Consider the following 20,856-nt stretch of genomic DNA (forward strand, 5'->3'; position numbering starts at 1 on the left):
TTACCTTATATTCAATTCTTTCGGTATCTGGTGGATTTTCGGGAAAAATCAAAGTGTTTTAATTTGGATTCTGACGATCTTTACATAGACTTATATATCATATAGACTACTAATAAGATCTCAGAATAACAATAAAAGAACTCCTACATAGTGTGGCATGAAAAGTTTTGTTATTCTGCAATATCAGCAAAAACACTATTCATAAGGGTTACAAAAAGTTCAAAATTTTGGGGTTATTACAGTCTCCCCTCCTTAAAAGGATTCCATCCCGGAATCAAATAGAAAACAAATGGGGGTATTTTTCTAGCATTGCGCTCTCTAGTTCCCAAGTTGATTCTTCCACATTGTGATTCTGCCATAGCACTCTGACTAGCTTGATTACTTTGTTCTGAAGCACCTGCTCCTTCTTATCCATAATCTTTACTGGTCGTTCCACGTAAGTCAGATCTGGTTGCATATCCACCTGCTCGTATTCCACTATGTTCCTGGCATCCCGATGATACTTCCTTAGCATTGACACATGGAACACATTATGAACTTGTTGTAGGTTCGGGGGTAAGGCTAGCTCGTAAGCCAACTTCCCAATCCGTCTTAGTATCTCAAAAGGTCCAATGTATCTTGGGCTTAGTTTCCCTTTCTTTCCGAACCTCATTAACCCCTTCCAAGGGGATACTTTTAGTAGTACTAAGTCCCCTACTTCATATTCCTTGTCCTTTCGGGCTAGGTCTGCATATTTCTTCTGTCTGTCTTGGGCTGCTACCAGCCGTCCTCTGATGGATCCACTATGTTTTTGGTCCTTTGGACCACTTTGGGTCCGAGCATCTTCCGCTCTCCTACTTCATCCCAGTATAAGGGAGATCGACACCTTCTTCCGTACAGGGCCTCATAAGGCGGCATTCTGATGCTAGCATGAAAGCTATTGTTATAAGAAAACTCGATCAACGGCAAGTGATCATCCCAACTTCCTTTAAAGTCTATTGCACAGACTCTCAACATATCCTCTAGTGTATGGATGGTCCTTTCACTTTGCCCATCCGTCTGGGGATGGTAAGTGGTACTCATATTTAACTTGTTCCCCGTACATTCTTGAAAGATCCTCCAAAATCTGGAGTTGAACCTGGGGTCTCGGTCTGAGACAATGGACGATGGGACTCCATGTCGCGTCACTATTTCCTTAAGGTAAATGTCCACTAGTCTATCGACTGTGTATCTCTCATTGATAGGAATGAAATGAGCTGACTTTGTCAGTCGGTCTATAATCACCCATATGGCATCATGGTTGGCTTTCGTCCTTGGTAAACCGACAATAAAATCCATGGCTATCTGTTCCCATTTCCATTCGGGAATCTCCAGGGGTCGTAAAAGTCCACTGGGTCTCTGGTGTTCTGCCTTTACTCTTTGGCAAGTCAAACATTTGCATACCCATTCTGCTACGTCCCTCTTCATGTTGGGCCACCAGTAATACTCCTTCAAATCCCTATACATCTTGGTGCTTCCCGGGTGAATGGAATATCTTGAACTATGGCTTTCATCCAAAATCTCGTCTTTAAGCTCTTGAACGTTCGGAACCCAAATCCGGTTGGAGTACCTCATTATCCCTTTATCATCTTTCTCAGTATGCATCTCTTCTCCAGTCATTGACTCTCTGCCTTCATTCATTACTTTCTCTTGGCACGATCTGATATTTTCCAATAACTCTGGCTGCATCGAGATCTCAAACAGTTTTTTAGTTCCGGTTCCGGTTACCTTTACTTCTATTTCCATTCTCTCGAAATCCTTTATCAATTCTTCCGAAGTCATTATCATTCTGAGTCTTTCCTTTCTACTAAGGGCATCAGCCACCACATTGGCTTTCCCCGGATGATAGAGAATCTCACAATTATAGTCCTTGATTAGCTCTAACCATTTCCTCTGGCGCATGTTGAGCTCTTTCTGCGTAAATATGTACTTGAGGCTCTTATGGTCTGTGAAAATCTCGCATTTCTCTCCATACAAGTAGTGCCTCCAAATTTTTAAGGCAAAAACTATTGCCGCGAGCTCAAGGTCATGAGTAGGATATCTAATCTCGTATTCCTTCAGTTGTCTCGACGCATACGCAATCACCTTACCATGCTGCATAAGCACACATCCTAATCCTTTGTGCGACGCGTCACTATATATCACAAAATCTCGTTTTCCATCTGGCAATGCCAACACCGGGGCCGTTACCAACCTTTTCTTTAATTCCTGAAAACTGTTCTCGCATTTTTCCGTCCATTTAAACTTCTCTGTCTTACGAGTAAGTCGTGTCAAGGGGGCTGCGATCTTCGCAAAGTCCTGTACAAATCTACGATAGTAGCCGGCCAATCCTTTGAAACTTCTTACCTCTGTGGGTGTGGTTGGCCTTTCCCAATTTGAGACCGCCTCTATCTTGGAGGGGTCGACCAATACTCCTTCTTTATTGATCACATGTCCTAAAAACTGTACTTCATTCCGCCAGAATTCACACTTCGAGAATTTGGCAAATAACTGTTCCTCTCTGAGTATTCCTAGAGCTATCCTCAAATGCTCTGCATGTTCTGCCTCAGTCCTTGAGTAGATTAAAATATCATCGATAAAAACTATCACACACTTGTCCAAGTACTTCTTAAATACTCTGTTCATTAAATCTATGAAAGCCGCTGAGGCGTTGGTTAATCCAAAGGACATTACCAAGAACTCATAGTGCCCATACCTGGTACGAAACGCGGTCTTGGAAATATCTTCGGGTTTAATCTTTAGTTGGTGATATCCAGTTCTCAGGTCAATCTTGGAAAAATAAACAGCATCCTTTAGCTGGTCGAACAGATCGTCGATTCTAGGTAACGGTACCTGTTCTTTATGGTTAACTTGTTCAACTCTCGATAGTCGATGCACAGCCTCATGCTCCCATCCTTCTTCTTAACAAATAACACTGGTGCTCCCCACGGAGACACACTGGGTCTTATCATACCCTTATCCAAGAGTTCCTGCAATTGAGTAGCTAATTCCTTCATTTCTAACGGGGCTAACCGGTAAGGTGCTTTTGAAACTGGCGCCAGTCCCTAGGGCCAACTCAATAGCAAATTCAATCACTCTATCGGGTGGTAATCCCGGAAGGTCTTGTGGGAATACATCTTCAAATTCGTTGACTATCGGAATATCTTGTAAGTTGGGTACCTCCTTCTGCATGTCCACCACATAGGCTAGGTAAGCCTCATTTCCTTTTCGTAGCATCCTTTTGGTCTGGGCCATAGTCAAAAATTTCTGCGTCTGCCTCTTTCCTCTAAATATGACTTCTTTCTTTCCTGGGATATTCAACTTAACTTTCTTCCCCTTACAGTCTATCTGAGCATCATTGCTAGATAGCCAGTCCATTCCCAAAATTACATCAAACTCCCCTAATTTAAAAGGAATCAGATCAACACTAAAAGATTGTTCCCCTATGCCTATCTCACAGGCGGGGTGAATCTGGTTAACAGGAATAACTTCATGATTGGCTATTTCTACTTGTAAGGGTTCTATCAAGGGTTCAGCCTTAAGTCTTAATTTACGTGCTAAAGTCCTTTGATATAAAAAATTTAGTTGCTCCCGAATCAAATAAAATGTTTGCACTGACTGAATTTAGAGAAAGGGTACCTGCTATCACATCTGAGTCTTTCATAGCATCCTGGACTGTCATGTTGAAAGTCCTCGCAGTTGGTGGCTTATTAGAAGCAGCTATATTTGCTCCTGAAGCTGCTGGTTTGTTCCCTGGGCATTCCCTCCTCATGTGGCCTGGTCTTCCACACTGATAACAGATGGTGGTCGGCTGACACTAGGGGGTTGCGAAGTACACTTGTTAGAATAGTGACCCTCTCGACCACTACTTAAAGCAGGTTACTGGCTTCCCCTTACACTCCCCAGAATGCATCCTACCACAAGTGTTACAGGCTGGTAATGGGGGTCGAGAATGGTTGGAATAGGACCTTCCTGACTTCTGGCCGCTCTGGCTCACATTCACACCCATTGGCCGCTTAAACCCAGTACTCTTTCCTGGTAGGGACACTGCTCCTCGATTAAATCTAGTTGGGAAGCTCCCTCCTGCGGAACCTCCACCCATGCTCATACTTTTTCCTCTTTATTCCCTTCTTCTCTTTTTCCTTCTGCATCTGTTCACTTCCGGCATTCTACAATTGTTGCCTTTTGCACCAGAGTGGCATAATCAGTAAGCTCAAGGAATTGCCACCCTATTCTGAATCCACGATTTCAATCCCTTGCTGAAACCTCCTAGCTTTCTTTTCCTCGGTGCTCACAAACTCCGGCACAAACCTTGATAACTCAGTAAATTTCGCTTCGTACTCTGCTATAGATAAGTTATTCTGCTTTAGCTCCAAGAACTTGAGCTCCATCTGGTTTTCCATAAACCTCGGGAAATATTTTCCCAGAAATAACTGACTGAATCTCTCCCATGTTATAATAGCATCTGTCTCCATGTTTTTCTTGGCCTCCCACCAGTAGTTAGCCTCTCCTTTCAGAAGGTAGGTAGCAAATACAGTCTTCTGTGCCTCATCGGTACTCAGTAATCTCAAAGGATTTCTCCATTTCCTTTAACCATGCCCTTGCCTCAACTAGGGTCGGCTGATCCGTGGAACTCAGGGAGCTTAAGGGACTTGAAAGCCCTGAAGGAGTTTGCCACAACTATTGTTATTTCCTTGAGGGGGTGGGTTGGGTTGGCGTTCAAGTTCTGCCTTAGTAGTTGCATGAACTGTCCCATGGGATCCATGCCTGGGTTTGGTACTGGTTGCTCAACCTCAGTTTCTCCTTCTTCAGCCTCTATCTCAAATCCCTCAACATCATATGTTTCCTCCTCCTCTTCATACAGGGAGTCATCCTATTCAACATAATCCTCATCCTCCTCTTCACTGTGTTCTTGGTTCCTATCGTCCTGGTTATGGCTTCCTGGTCCTCAGATCCAGGGTTCGCCCTAGTTCCAATCTTTCTTGGCGGCATGATACTGATAACAAAATTTTGGGAAATTCAACGTTAGGTCATAATCATACACAAAATTGTGCCTTGTACAGTTCTATAATGGGGAGAATGTATCTCATAATTCTATTATTTTATGACAGTTCTAATAAGAAGTGCAGTAATAATAATGATAAAAACAGTGATCTCGTCACTAAGGAACTGAACTGAAAGGAAACAAATATATACATAATGCGAGAAATACATAGTTTGATCTGGTCAAAAGTACAACAGTGCTACAGCCATCTGCCCAAAAGTGATACACAAGAGTCTATCTGTCTATTCAGAAAAAGGGATGCTATATACAAGTCAACTATCCCGGAAAATTGGCTCTTACTATGGCCTCGACTAAGTAGACAACTAGACTATCCCATCGTCGGTCCTGAATCACACACCGGAGCGGGTCAGCTCCCATACCCTTTCCATCGCACGACGGAAGATATAGTCGGCCTGCCGCCTGGAGTTCCTACCATGCCTGTCCCCCTGGAGCGATCAGAGTCTCGCTCGGGACGTGAGCTCTATCCCCGTCAGCTCCCTCCTCAAGGATCGGGGTATAGTAGCCCTCGTCTCATAAGCTCGGGCACGCCTACCCGCCCTCTCCGCATCCAACTCCCTCCTGACCTCATCCAGCCGGGCCTCAGCAACAGCCACTCGGGTGCTCAGTACATCCTGAACATAGTCGTGAGCTAACAAAGACTGCCTATGGGCAGGGTCGAGAGGTGGTGAATCCGGAGCCGCTGGGGGTGCCTCCTCGGTCTGCCTAGGCTCGGGAGTATGGGTCTCTGAGCTGTCATCATAGGGGCTCCAAGATAGTGGTGGAGGGGTAGGAGCTCTGACCACCGGGAGTGAGGGTAAAGGGGTACCAGTGTACTCTACCATAGCTCCGACATGCTCCTCTGCTTACTAGGACCTCATCCGGGTCCTCCTCATCTGAAATCGCCACAACCTCTGTCTCTGACTCCTCTAAGGGGTCCTCCTCCTCCTCCTCCATCTCAGGCTCCTCCTGATCCTCGGCATCTAGCAGTGCCTCATCATGCTCACGCTCGAACATCTCTGGGTCCTCTATCTCATGTGCCTACACATTAAACGAGCTAAGTTACTATCATGATACTTATAAGGGTTCCCGTAAGGGTTTTAACTGTCAGTGCTACTTCAAGTAGTCCGACTATGAACTTGGCAAGAGTTCTTATTATCTTTGTGAGTTTATTATTATATCGTCGCATCACCTCTGAGGTTTATAACGCTTGGCTCTAATACCATTTCTGTAACACCCCCAGATCCGGGTTCGGGGATCTGGGTCGTCACGGTCTTTCTTTCCACAATATCACTTAACTTAATTAATAATAAATAACCTCATGTTGTGACCCCACACTAACACACACCACAACCCGTTATAGTCTCAGAGATGAAATTGAAATAAGTACAAGTTCTTGAATCCATAATTTAAAAGTTATTACAACTCAAAATGATTACTTGATAAGTTTACAGTTAATTGTCATTATCTGCCATAAGTTATAATTATACAATATTTGGTTCCCAAAAGTAGAATGCCTGATCTACCAATAGATCTACCTCTGCAGCTATAGCAGCTACAACATCAACGGGAAGACGCGGGACGCTTCCCACGCGCTTGCGCTGGGTCTGCTTGAGTCTGGCTATCTTTCCTAACAGTTGTTGTGTGATGAAGAAATAAAGCAAGAGTGAGCATTACAGCTCGCAAGATAATATATAGCGTAAACAATAATGCAAGTATCTAAATGGATAACTTACTAGAATCCTTTATCAAGTTTAAGGTAGGTACTTACTGGATATAAGCTTAAAGGAAGATGAAGTTACCAATTACTTCTTTATACTTATACCATTTTATAAAGCTACTTGAACTACCACTGTTCAAAGTATTATAGGTTTCAAAAGGTCATCCCATAGACGAGACCACAAGTTAAGACTTGAATAGATTAAATCTTTGAAATATTATTGAATGAAATGAAGTTAAGAGATACTTCATTAAGTCCCGATATATATCCACATATATATCTCTTATACATTTCCTGGAGACCTCTGTCATGTAAAGTATGAACAGAGTTTGTAACATCCAATGAATTTTTGGAAAGGAAAAGAATTTTGGCATAAACCCGATATCTTGCTGATCAGGCAAAGATACCAATAAGTAACCTTTTCTACTGAAGATGGATGAATTCCTCGCCGGTCATCACCCTGGCCGCATTAGGACCTCGCGCTAGACCGTTACCCGGCCACTCACGCGTGGATGGATTGTCACCCAGCCTCTTACACCTTCATAGACCGTACCCCGGCCTGTCGCTTATGCCGACTCAATCAGATGAACTTACTTCCCGAACATTGGGCAAGTAATCAAATTGTTTTCTCAAAACAGCAACCATGTTGCGAATATAAAATACACCACAGAGCCGGATCCCTTAGATTTTTGAGCGAGTATTCAAGTCCCCTTTGAAAGGAAGAGCTTAAATTTGAAAACGAGTTTTGGGATCCGCTCTAACTTTTAAAATCATTTTGAAGACTCGAAAACATTTTTAAGAATGTTTGGAGTAATGCTGATTTAATGAAATAAATCAGTCCCGATATATTAGAAAATATCTGAATATTATTATTTAAATAATATTCCCATAAGAATAATCCTTATAAAAATAATTGAAGTAAAAGTTTTAAAACTCATACTTGAAATGAATATTAATAACCAAAGATATACTTATACGAAAGTATGATCTTTATTTGAATAATCGAAAATAAGTTTGATTATCGAAACATTATTCTTTAATAAAATAAAGAATATTAATTAGTAAATAAATGGAGTCATAAGTCCTCGAATAAATATTCAACTAATATTCATTAATTAAAATAAACGGAGTCATAAGTCCTCGAATGCATATTCAACTAATATTCATTAAATAAATTAAACCGAGTCATAAGTCCTCGAATGAATATTCAAAGTAATATTCATTAATAAAAATAAAGTAATCGAATAAACCTTATTCGATTAATAGTTTTGAAAACTATATCAATATATATATAAATATATATAATATACTCGGGAACATCGACTCCCGGTTTTAGAAAATGTTCGCCTTTGGGTCCCCTATACTAAGGGTATACGCAATTACTGCTTATCTCTAGTATAGGTATTATGCAACTATAAGCAATTGAATCAACAATATATATCAAGATTACGAAACAGACATGCATATATACCATATCACATGCTCCAATATATCGCAAGATTTGCTAATTAACCACCATGCATCTATCACAAGATAATGCATATACATATGTATACATCACAACAACAGTATAACGGGTAGAAAACTTGCCTGAGCGACTGGGGTTGATAAATGGCTTGGGACGAGTCTGATAACCTATAAACAACATATAAGTTAGAATTAAACCAAAGTCGCTTATGAATCTATACTTTAACCAATTAGACTCTAACACTCGCTTTGCGCTCAACGATTCTCTTAAGTCACTCGAGTACCCTCGGCTTCACCATTTTTAATAAATTAACCATTAAGGGTTTTAAGGCGATTCTTTCGCGAGTGCCTTACCAACTGCCTAATACACTTTACATAAATGATTCATACTCCAATTAGTCTTTTAAGGTCTTTAACCTATGTTTCAAAGTTAGGCGAGGGGTAATGGTTCGTTCGCGAAACGCCGTTACTTAAAACGGTCGTTTCTCCTAAACCGTACATCGGATTCAAACAAACCACATATCAAAACGAACCTCGTAACATGAACTATCTAATCATGGCAATGGTCGAAACCTAACAGTGAGTCCTCGGGTCCTGATTGTTAAGAACAAAACAGTCTAAAGTAAATCGGACATTACGACGGCTATATTTACGCGATTACCAATTTTTATCCAACTCTAAATCAACCACCAATAAACCACAATTCAACCATACAACCAAACTCCATATTTACAATGCTAGAACAGCCCCAACAACTCAATATTTACAAATTTATACTACTTCCCATCATGAACTAAAAGCTTTACTTAAGTTCTTTAACTAATCAACAAGTTTTACAACTCCAAACACATCACAAAACCAACACATCTCTAAATACTCAATAATAAATCTTCTCATGAACCATACTAAACAAAAAAGCTCTAAATATACTAAAGTAGGGCTAGGGTGTGATATTATACCTTCCTTGGTGAGTAGGAGTAACTAATTAGCTTGGAATCACCCTTGAAAGTCCTTACCCAAGCTTAATCTAAACAAAAATCCAAGAACAAAATTTTAAGTTCTTGAAAAACACTATTCACCCTCTTCTTCCATGAATTTTAGGAAGAGATTGTGAAGGAATTTGAAGCTTAAACTTATAGGATAGCTATATCTATGCATAAGGAGTCTTAGATAATTACCTCACTAATTAATGAAGCTTGGAACTTGGATTTTGGTTTTTTTTCTTCTTGAAATGGAAAAGAGGCCGAGAGCTTTTCTTGAAGAAAAGTGAAGTCAACTTGTGTTTTGGTGAAATGATTTGTTGGTTGGTTGTTTTTGGCTTTTGTTTTAATTATTTACCTTTTAACCATGGTGATTTTTGTGTGGTTCTTAATCAACCAACAACACACTTCTCTTTGGTCATGCTTAGGTCATCAACCCTATGTCATCTTCCCATGCTTGTCCTCTTCTTATTGGTTTGATGACATCATCCTCACTAATCTCTTTGATTAACTTCTAATTACTTGGCTAATGACCGTTGATCTGTTATACGGTTCGCTTAACTTTCGTTTTCGTTTATCGTTTGAGGGATCATACCCGGGATCTTATTACTTGGGTTTCCTTAACCTTTCTCAATACATTATATTCCTTTTATGATTCTCTCTTATAATCCTTGAATTTAAATCCTTTTTATCCTGTTACCTTATACTCAATTCTTTCGGTATCTGGTGGATTTTCGGGAAAAATCAAAGTGTTTGAATTTGGATTCTGACGATCTTTACATACACTTATATATCATATAGAGTACTAATAAGATCTCAGAATAACAATAAAAGAACCCCTACATAGTGTGGCATGAAAAGTTTTCTTATTCAGCAATATCAGCAAAAACACTATTCATAAGGGTTACAAAAAGTTCAAAATTTTGGGGTTATTACAGGTCCTGAGTTGATTTAGCGCACCAAGGACGTAATGGTGTTGATTCAGAAAAGAGTTGGAACAGCTCGGGATAGACAAAGAAAGAAGACAAATTTGCATCGAAAGAGTATGGATATAGAAATAGGATCGTTGGTATTGATAAAGTTTCATCTTGGAAGAGATTGGTTAGGTTTGGTTAGAAGGGGCGAGTTGAGTCCTAAATATATGAAACCGTTCGAGGTATCGAGGAAGATAGATAAAGTTGCTCATGAGTTAGTATTTTCGCCGCGGTTGCAGCAGATTATAGTGTATTTCACGTGTCAATATTAAAGCGATATGATCCTGATTCGAACCAAGTCGTTTATTGAGAGCCAAGGGGCTCTTATCTGAATTTGTCTACGTAGAATGATCGATCCAAATCCTAGATCGTTAAGAGTGAGTCCTTAGGAATAAGTTATTCATATAAATAAAGTATTTGGAGAAATTCTCGAGTAGAATAGTCTACCTGGAAGTTAGAGTCAGATATGCTTGATAAATAGCCTCACTTGTTTAGTTAGATCAGATTCTGAGGACAGAATCTTTTTAAGGGGGAAGGATGTAACGACTCGTATATTTTTAGTATTATTTAAATGTGTAATTATTAGATAATTAAATAAATAAAATATGTATATGGGTTCTGTCACCGAGTTATTGCTTTGTTATTAAGTATATGTGATTACTAGTGTAGGGGATTGAATTGCGTGGTTAATTATTGGGTTGTATGATTTTGTTTCGCTTCTAAAAGTGATTTTATTGCAGTTTTATTTTTCATAAATATATGGGTTGTCTCTAAAAAAAATTTATGATTTTATAATTACAATAATAATTTTTAGGATTTTATAAAATTGAGAAATTAATATTTCATCAATTATTTAGCCATGTATGATTTTTTGATTGTATTTATTTGTAAAATCCGTATTTAATTCCCGAATTCTTCAAAAAATTTGAAACTTTTATTTTATTAACTCCGGAATATTTCAGAAATTTTGGTACAAAAAGTGTAATTTTTTGATGCATCGCGATGTGCAACTAATTAGTTATTTTTCCAGAAAACGAACCAGAATTTTAGTAAAAGCAAGACAGATATGTGTTTACATCCTACTTTTTTAAAGTAATGCGTGTCCCTGTGGTTGATACGTGGCAGGAGTAAATTTTTTTATGCTTATTTTTCTTTCTCCCCATTTTCATTTGGGGGCGGCAGTATCACTTAGTCTCCCTATTCTTTGCTCTCTCAGAATAATCTCTCAAACCTCTCTTTCCCTCTGTATCTCTTATTCGTCTCCTTCTTCTATTCTTCTTTTCTTTTCTCCGTTTCCCTGTTGATTCTGGCCGTCTTGCTCTCGGTTTATTCCGGTCAAGTCGGAAGACTTGAAAGTTGATAATAAACCAAAGATAACCTAGTGATCAGTCGACAAGCTCAGCAAGGATCCAAGCGAAGGACCTGAGCGTCAAAGTCGAATCCAAGATAGTCTGATAGTAAGGCGATAAAGTCGAGCGTCCGAGTCAATACAAAATCAGTCAGTTATAGTTATAAGCTCTACAAGGCAAGTACCCCTGAACAAATCTTTTACAGTTCAGTATATATGAATAATTGTTGATTTAATTTACATACTGGAACAAAACGTTTTAAGTTACGTATTTTTTGTGTTTATATATGTTTTATTAACTTACATTTTGGGGGAAAAGTGACTTCTAAAAATGCCTATCTCTAGATTGTGATTAAAATTGGAAAGGTTTTGGAAAGTGTGTTGTGATATAATTATTTTAAAAAAGAGATAGGTAAAAGTGGTTTTGGAAACTGGATAAAAACAAATCAGATATTGGATGGTTGCGTAAGAGGCCCGTAACGGCCCAGCGGGTTTGCGTAAGTGGCTAAGTTGGTTGCGTGCCTTATTTAAACCGCTTAGTCCATCATGACAGAGACCTAGCTAGTCTCTGAATTCCGGAACAGGTTGTGGTGGGATAGACTGATCAGTTGTCCCAAGGATTCGTCCAATTATATATCTGATTTTGATTTAGTGGTTCCCGTAATGGAACAGATGGTTTTGTGGTTCCCGTAACGGAACGGATTGTTTTGTTGTTCCAGTAACGAAACAAATGGTTTTGTGGTCCCCGTAACGGGACAGATGGTTTACGGTTCTTATAATGGAACAGTGGTATTGAAAATGAAAATAGCATGCTAAAAATTGAACTCTGGTATTTATGCACAGCACATGAATGTTGATTTTTTTTACAGCGCATGCTAGTTTTGATATCCAATTTATACATGTTTTACTTGTTTTCTAACAAGTTATGAATTCTGTTCCAATAACTGCTTTAACTTAAACCGTTTTACTTGTTATTTATATAGTGGTACTGCTGAGCAATTGATTGTTCACCCTTGCAGAATGTCTTATATATGTATTACAGATGCCTAGGAGTTTCTTCTGTGGTAGTCAGGGCAGATTTCCAGTTCCTTCCGCGTCAGGCTCCTCTGAGGTAGTGGTGTTGGACCAAAGATGGTCTATTGAGTTGTTGTATTAAGTTAGTTGCGCCAAGATGGTTTATTGTAATCCGATGTTGTAATAGTTGTAACCTAAATCATACTTAAACTTGAAAAAGGTTTTGGTAACGGGGTTGTGGTTATGTATAATTAGTTATTTGAATTATATGATGTTTATTAATGTTGTTGGTGACGTCAACTCATGACCCCGGGGTTGAGACCGTCACAACTGCCATCCCTCATATCCTCGCTGAAGAAAACGAGGATTCAAAGGTGTTCATTTAATTTACTTACACTTTTTAACTGAATATTCATTACAAATTGGTTGACATATAAATTGTCTACTAGGCTAGTTAATCAAATGTAACTAAGGCCCTAAATATTATTCACATTAAATTCTTCTTCAATAAATTTTGGCAACAATTAATGTCTTGAGAGTGGATCTCTAAGACTTTCCAATTAATTTACATAGTAGAGATTCAGAATATTTTCAGTTTCAAACTTTCGATTCTTTTAAATCGAATGAATGGGTACTTGCATAAAGTATGGATGCCTCGTATCTTCAGATCTAATTTATATTTGATAATTATATTTATGTATACCTAAAGAGTAAAGTACATTTCGTGTACTTACACCCTGACTGTCAAATCATGAGATATTGACATTCAAAAACTCTCACTTGAAATACTGAAAAATAAAAATAATTGTAAAATGCGTCATTTCGTCAATTATGGTTAACGACGTCTCTTTATTTAAGGGTATTTCAGTCTTTTCCTTGCTTGGCCATTTAACATGAGTGATTTTACTAATTTAATATTTACTTACACTATTGTCTCTTTTCTCGAAACAATGCTTTGGACCCTAGATTCTCCCTCATCTAAATTCTTTCCTTTCTCCGGTGAAACTCGCTTGTCCGGTGCCGGAATGTCCACGGTACTTCAACAATCATGCTGAGCCTTGCTGGTAAAGATTCAAGCATTGGTGCAATTTATAGGGACTCGAAAGGAGAAATGCAACTACTCACGGTTGGCACAATTCCTTTTCTTAAACCTCCGGGGAGCCAACTATAGGAAATATATGTGCCAGTTATGAGAGCCTTTGGAGAAGGGTATCGTGATGTGGTGATTGAAATAGACAAGTATGAAGCTTACAAGTTGGTCAAAGATTTCGACCAAGACGCTCCAGCTGCAATTTTTGATCTTGTCTCACTGATCAATATTGGGGTAAAAAAAGAACTAAAAATGCAAGGTGGCTTTTTGTTCCGATCAAGGACCAATGTAGCAAGATTTCTAGCAAGCGTAGGTCTGGAAACTGCTGACAGAATGTATACCTTTGACAGGTCTGTTGAAGAACTCTTAAACTGGGATATGGGTCTGACACAGACCACACAGACTTCCAAGATATCTACATGGTCTCGACATTCTCTGATAAGATCAAAGATTTGGGGATTGGACATGTGGGAGCACCGCAGAGAACAAACTTGAATTTTATTTTGAATGCTGATGTGCTGCAGGAAGGGCCTGGTATTAAGGAGGATATTTTTCATGGAGGAATGATGTATCATGAAGCAACTGCAAAATTTGTGGGTGACTCAATGATGAATGAAATCAACTAACTTTATCAAGGAATGATTTCTTAACCAGATTTTCAAAAATTGGCATATGAATGGTGGTTGGATAATAGATAAATTCTCGGACCAAGTACTAGCTTGTAATAGGCCAGATAGTAGGACTTTTGCGTATTTTTGGTTCTTAATCCTAATATAGGGTTGTTGTAATAGACTCAATCTACTTAAGTTTCATTTTTAGGGTTGTACATGCATAGGGTAATAGTAAATGTTATGCACATGCACGTTGTATTCTTTTCACCAATTAATACAATGCCGACTTATAAAAAACACTATCATGCCGGAATAATTGTTGCAAAGCGGCTGCGTACACCGTCGCTGATCCTAAATTTTTTGAATTATGTTTATGTTCTTGGAGTGAATAAAAATGTGACACTAGGTTAAGTCGGTGCATCGGAGCTAAGCAACATTTATCCTCTGATATACGAGTCTTCAGTTTAGTGGGTTATTCAATTGACGTTTCAATTTATTGAGATTAGAAGTAAGATATAAATTTAAGGTTTGGGGGAAATAGATTTCCTAGAGGTGTATTATCCGCCCCAATTTTTTATGCTGGATACCACACTTAACATCTATTATCTACCCCAGTCGAATGATGTTGAGATCACGCAACACAAGAAGATAACTAATGGAATTGGTCCAGAAAATTACTTCTATATTTAGTGGACTTTCTCTTCTTTTTAAGTTTAATGGGTTTGCTTGTAGCCTTAGCAGTTTTTTGTGGATTTTGTTTAACAACGGGGAAGAAGGCTGAAACGATTGGAAGGCAATCATATCATGTGGCAATAGTTTTGTCTGATATAATTTTTTTTATTATTTCTAGTTATGTTTGAAATAAGAAAACTGATTATAAGGAAAAGTTCGGAGGAAAAAAAATTAATGTAATTAAATAGATGTTGATATAATTGTTACAATATACGACTACCAACTCTTCCCTCGTCAAAACTAACAGAGTTCGGCGGAGTTGATGGAATAATGCACTTTGCATGTATTTTCGATTTTCATTATTTAAAGTGAGAGTTTTTAAATGTTAGTATCCCAAGTAGTCTAATAATTAAAATATAAGTATACGAAGTGCACTTTACTCTCTATCTAAATCCTCTGAAAATTTGAAACTTTTAAATTTATCTTTGTGTAGCAAAATTTACTTGTTAAAGTAGACAAATTTGAGAAGACTATGAACCTAAAAATTCTCGATGTATCGATCACATTGTTTGATTGGAGCATGTGCCTTGCTGATTGTGAGACTTAATGCAAGAATTTTTTTTCTACAAGTGACTCAAATTGTATCATTAATTGAAATATGAGCTTTAATGATTGTGAGACTTAGTTTGAGATATTTTATTCGTCTCCGACTGACTTAAATGTGGATATTAAATAAGATGGCACTGGACGTATGATACGTGAATAGATCCAAATTACTTACCCGAGTCAAAGCTTGAAACTTTTTTGACAGGTCATTAAGGCTAATAATTTTATATTGTTAATTTGCGTAGCGGTTGGATGGATCCAAAATATGCTACTGAAAACTCTGTGTATATATTACTGTCGCGGTGAACGTTAAGCAAACGTAACTTTTTGTGTCGCATTTATACCTTTTTTTTCTCATTTTTGGGATGTGAGGATTAATTTTTATTATAACACCAATCTCAATAAAATGTGTAGTTCAAAGCATATTTGTGGTCATGCAAGACTTTGAGAGCTATTTAAAAGATTGAATCAACAAACTTGTGTTCGAAAATTTAGAGTTGTGATTAATTGGTGGTAGAAAGTTAAAATATAAATATATTAGATTAAAATTTAAAATGGGATCCTCTTATTTGGATAGAAGAACTTTATACAGATCATAATTAATATAAGGTATATATTATATAATCTATTAAGGCTGAGCAAAACCGAACCGAAACGTGCTAATTCGGCTGGGTCCTATTTTTTTCAAAAATTCTGTCTTTTCGGTCCGGACCAATTAGATTGGAATAAAATTCAGTTCGGTTTGGTTCGGTTCTTTTAAAATATTTTAGTCGGGACCGAATAGACCAAATTATAAATACTATAATTTCATTGTATATACATTTTACATATATCATAAAAATTTTAATTATAAATTATAAATTGTAATTGTATTAGTAAACTATTAGAACTTTACATATCACATTACTTTAATTATATTTTAGATTTTATAATTTGTGGTTTAATTTTTAATGCAATTTTCTTTTTGAAAAAAATTCGGGTTGTTCGGTCCAAAACCGGATTGAATCGAATAACTTCGGCTCGGTTCGGTCCCGCCCATAATATAACTTCGGTCCGGTCCAAGAAAAAAATGACTATTCGATTTTTCGGTCTATTCAGTTCGATCCAATTTTGGACTGAACCGGGCATTTTGGGACCGAACCGGCGAATGCTCAGCTCTATAATCTACAAAAATTTTAGTTGGGTTTAAATTGATAATATTTTTAATAAAATGAATATAATTGAAAACAATTTAGTTTATAGAGTTTATAAATCGAATTGAAGCCAAAATGATATAAAAACTGAAATTATTTATTTAATCAATTTGTTTGGGGTAATTTAGATGGTTCCAGAAAAATACCTTTTACGGACCTAATTTAATCAAATTAATGCTCCGATTGTTTATTTGAAAATATTTTTCATGCAAATGTTTTTCATATTTTTGGGGTTTGTTTACATTTTGAAATATATTTTTCACATTTTTTTCTTTTTTTTGCATTTAGGAATATTATTTTTTAAGGAGGAAAATTTGTAATATAATATTGATAATTTTTAGGAAAATGACATCCCCTTTATAAAGCCGAAAAATATTTTCTAAAATAAATATTTCTCACCATTTTTTATAAAAATTTTCATAGTAGCAAAATAACAAATTTTTGAAAAGAATTTGAGACAATTTTTTGTGGAGAATGTTTTTAAAAAAGTTTTTTTCGAGATATTTTTTCCAATTTTTTTTTGATTTACGGAGATTGAAAAATTTTCAAAAAAAATCCCAGAAAAACGAAATTGACTTAACTTCGATGCTTCTGAGAACAAATTCACAAACTCAAGGGACCTCTTTACAAATACAATTAAAAATAAGGCACCAAATAACAATAACACTCATCTCCAAATCCGTATAATCACACTCCACACCATCTCTTCTCATTCATACACACATGTACTGTACGTATATCTGTATCTCTATCTATCTCCATTTATATTTCTAGGGCTTTTTTTTCACAAATTCCCCAATTAACCATGGCCGTGGAGCCTCTCGACGACGTCAAGGAGAAACTTTCCGACGAGCGCGCCCAATCACCGTCGCCTCCGCCGCCGCCAATTCGACGGCGCGAGCGAGATTCTAGAGAGAGGAGAGAGAACGTAGAGAACGTCGATCGAGGACCTAGGAGAGAGTATTTTGATCGGAATTTGCCGAGAGAACGGGAGTTTAATAAGCGGCGTGCGAGTCCGGGGAGTCCGCCAGGAGGTGTGTATCATCGGGACCGGAGGAATTACTCTCCGCCGGCGAGGAGGTCGCCGCCGATGCAGAATTATAAGAGGATGAGGAGAGATGAGGGGTATGAAGGGCGGAGAGGGAGTCCACCTGCGAGAGGTGGCTATGGAGGCGGTGATAGGAGGTATGTTAGTTGCTCTCATTGTTTCGGTTTGTGGAATCTCGTAAATTGAAATACTTGTGTTTTTTGATAATGTGAAAATCAGTGCTAGAAATTAATCAAACTGAATGTTATATAAATACTGATGACTAGTAATGCACTTTCGAGTTTAGAGTTTTGTATTAAAGAGAAATTTGAATGGGAAGGAGTAAGGGTGTACATTTTAGTCGATTTAGGAACTTAAGTGAATACTTCTTATTCGTTGTAGGAAATGTGTTAGTTATGAATTTATTTATTAGGGGAAAATATTTGTCGGACCTTTATAGGAAATGTGGTGCTTTTTGGTGTACGATTAGAACATTCAGGTTGGATTGTCGTATTTTAAAGTGCTTTTCTGGTTATTTTCGGATTCTTGGTAGCATACTTCATACTTGTGAAGTAAGAAGATATATTACATTCCTTATTGTACATTATACATAAATACCTTTGGCATACTGGTATACTTGTTTTAATTTTTTCATCTATAAGATTGCGCTTGTTGGCTTGATGGTTGTTCCGTTCTCATGTTAAATATCTTGCTCTGATGTGATTGTTAAATGTTGGGTTATTATAGTTTAGCTGGCAGGGGATTACTCCTATTTCATGTAATTATTTTAGAAGAATATATGTTGTTTGCAGGCTTGGATATAATCACCATCTGAATGGGCATGACCGTGAAATGGGTGGTAGGACGGGTTATCCAGATGAAAGATCTCATGGCCGGCATGGTGGACGTTTAGCTGGTGGCTATGAAAGTGGTCCATCTGGTATTTCTTAAATTTGTTTGCAACATGCTATTTTTCAGAATTCCTGATTAGGATGTAATTTCCAATATCCAGTAGATAAGATCTCAGTCTCTACTTGCTAATGTCCTGTGGCATGCACACCCAAGCTGAGTAGTGGATCCTGTACATTTTCATGAAGTAAAGCATTCTTTATATATGTAAGAAGTGGAATCTTGTGAAATTTTACACTAGACAATTAGGTCTCTCTCTGTGTATCTGTCTTGGCGCCGGAATTGCAGGATGTGTCCCTTTATCTAATTCCTAAAATCAAACCATCCAAATCTATATGTAGTTTTTGGTTATATATTTGAATGTACTACAAGGAATCAAGGATGCTGCTTATTCCATTTTTCAGCCTTGAATATTGACTTCTAGTTGTGTGATTCTATGTAACTGATGGGAAGTTGAGAACTTTGTCCTGTTTCCATGATTGTGGGTAACCAGTTACAAGGATACACATTTCAGTTACAAAATGAGAGTGAGAGAGTAATCACAATATTTCTTCAGTTGTATTTGGTGGGTTCGTGTTCTTTCTAAGTAGTTGGACATGGCCTGCCAAGTATCCTCCCTGTTTATAGGATTCCAATGCCATTTATAAAATTTCTGCCTCCTATTCCATATGGATTTGGGATCTACGCTTGATAAGAAATTGTTATTTTGACATTAAATGTTTCGTACCTGATAGTCCCTTTGATCTTAAAATTATCTCAACAAACAGTAAGTTGTCTGTCTGTTTGATAAATCCCTCATTAATTTTTTGTTTTATACTAATATGTGTATATAGTAGAAGTTGGTGGAAAATTAAATTAAATATATTGAGTGGTCCAAATTAGTCATTGATAGGAAAAACTAGTTTTTAGTTATCTATATAATCGGTTCTTAGGATAACTTTACTTCTGATTTGAGCCAAAGCTTTTTTACATTGTTTTAAATAATGTTTGTAGCTGCTTTGTGTAAGGGTTGTATTTTTCCCCTTGGGTTTTACATTTGCAATCTTTAGGATGACAGTTAATTGTCTCATACACAACTTGTCTTGTTTTGTTTTTGTTAACTGTCGTTAATTTCATTTTGAAGGCTGGGGTTCAGGTCGGGGGTGGTTATACAGGTGCTGCTAATACAGGTAGAAGTCAAAGGTAAGCCTGATCATGAGTTCATGTTTCATTTATTTATTATAGTTTTAACCTACTTTCTCTCTGTCTCCATGCTCCCTGTCCCTACCTATATTATAAAGTGTCATGGTGGGTATTCTTTGGTCAGCAATCTAACACATTATATTGTTTCTGCAGAGAAGGATTAATGTCCTACAAGCAGTTCATCCAGGAGCTTGAAGATGATATTTACCCGCTGAAGCTGAGCGTAGGTATTAAAAATTAAAGTCTCGGTAGTAAAATTTTCTGAATGTCTAAAACATGTATTTGTTGGGATGCAGTTTTGTGTTCACTATATTGTTTTTTGCTAGGGCGTTTATATTGTTGAATCTTTTGACTTTGTAGATATCAAGAATACAAGTCTGAGTATACTACGCAGAAGCGTACTTATTTCAATGCCCATAAACATGAAGAGTGGTAAAGCTCATCTTTTCACTCTTACTTTCGCCCCTTCATATTAGTGTTATGTCAAGCATTGATGGTGGAGTTTCTAATTTTGGTTGTAGGTTGAAAGACAAATACCACCCTACCAATTTGCTTGCTGTTATTGACAGGTTTGTGCAGATGTATATTGTTTGTATATAACATTATTAAAAAATTATGAGCTCCATTTTGTGCTTCTGATTTTGAGATGGTATGTGTTTTTAATATCAAGGTCAAATTTCTCTGGCTAATGAGCTCTTTTTTGTCTTTGATTATAGGAGGAATGATCATGCAAGAAAGATGGCAAAAGATTTTTTGCTGGAACTGCAAAGTGGAACAGTTGATATGTAAGATATGTAAATATTGTATATACGTTGCAGAAGGATACTATATTCTGAATGTTAATACTAACAAGAACACTCTGGAGCAGAGGTCCTGGTATCGATGCTTCTGCAAGCAAAGCAGGACAAATAGCTGATACCAATACTGAAAATGAAGTCGATACAGGTGGCAAGATAAAACGACATGAAAGGGGTTTGGCTAAAGATACAAATTTTATTAAGCTCATCCTGTCAGCTCAGAACCGA

The 20,856-nt window shown here is 37.4% G+C and overlaps 1 protein-coding gene and 1 long non-coding RNA gene across 2 annotated transcripts; both read left to right on the forward strand.

The window, feature by feature from the left end:
* The first annotated feature begins 17,403 nt into the window (after nt 1-17,403).
* LOC141711056 (uncharacterized) lies at nt 17,404-19,831 on the forward strand. The gene is made up of 3 exons (XM_074513505.1): nt 17,404-17,898; nt 18,553-18,680; nt 19,773-19,831. The coding sequence occupies exons 1-3, from the start codon at nt 17,519-17,521 to the stop codon at nt 19,811-19,813; spliced, it is 549 nt and encodes a 182-aa protein (XP_074369606.1). The 5' UTR covers nt 17,404-17,518; the 3' UTR covers nt 19,814-19,831.
* Nucleotides 19,832-20,216: 385 nt separating this feature from the next.
* On the forward strand, nt 20,217-20,831 carry LOC141711058 (uncharacterized). The gene is made up of 4 exons (XR_012571204.1): nt 20,217-20,263; nt 20,353-20,400; nt 20,548-20,616; nt 20,700-20,831. It is a non-coding gene; the product is annotated as an uncharacterized LOC141711058 (long non-coding RNA).
* Nucleotides 20,832-20,856: the final 25 nt, after the last annotated feature.

Source organism: Apium graveolens, chromosome 3 (assembly GCF_009905375.1).
Source record: "Apium graveolens cultivar Ventura chromosome 3, ASM990537v1, whole genome shotgun sequence".
Lineage (NCBI taxonomy): Eukaryota > Viridiplantae > Streptophyta > Magnoliopsida > Apiales > Apiaceae > Apium > Apium graveolens.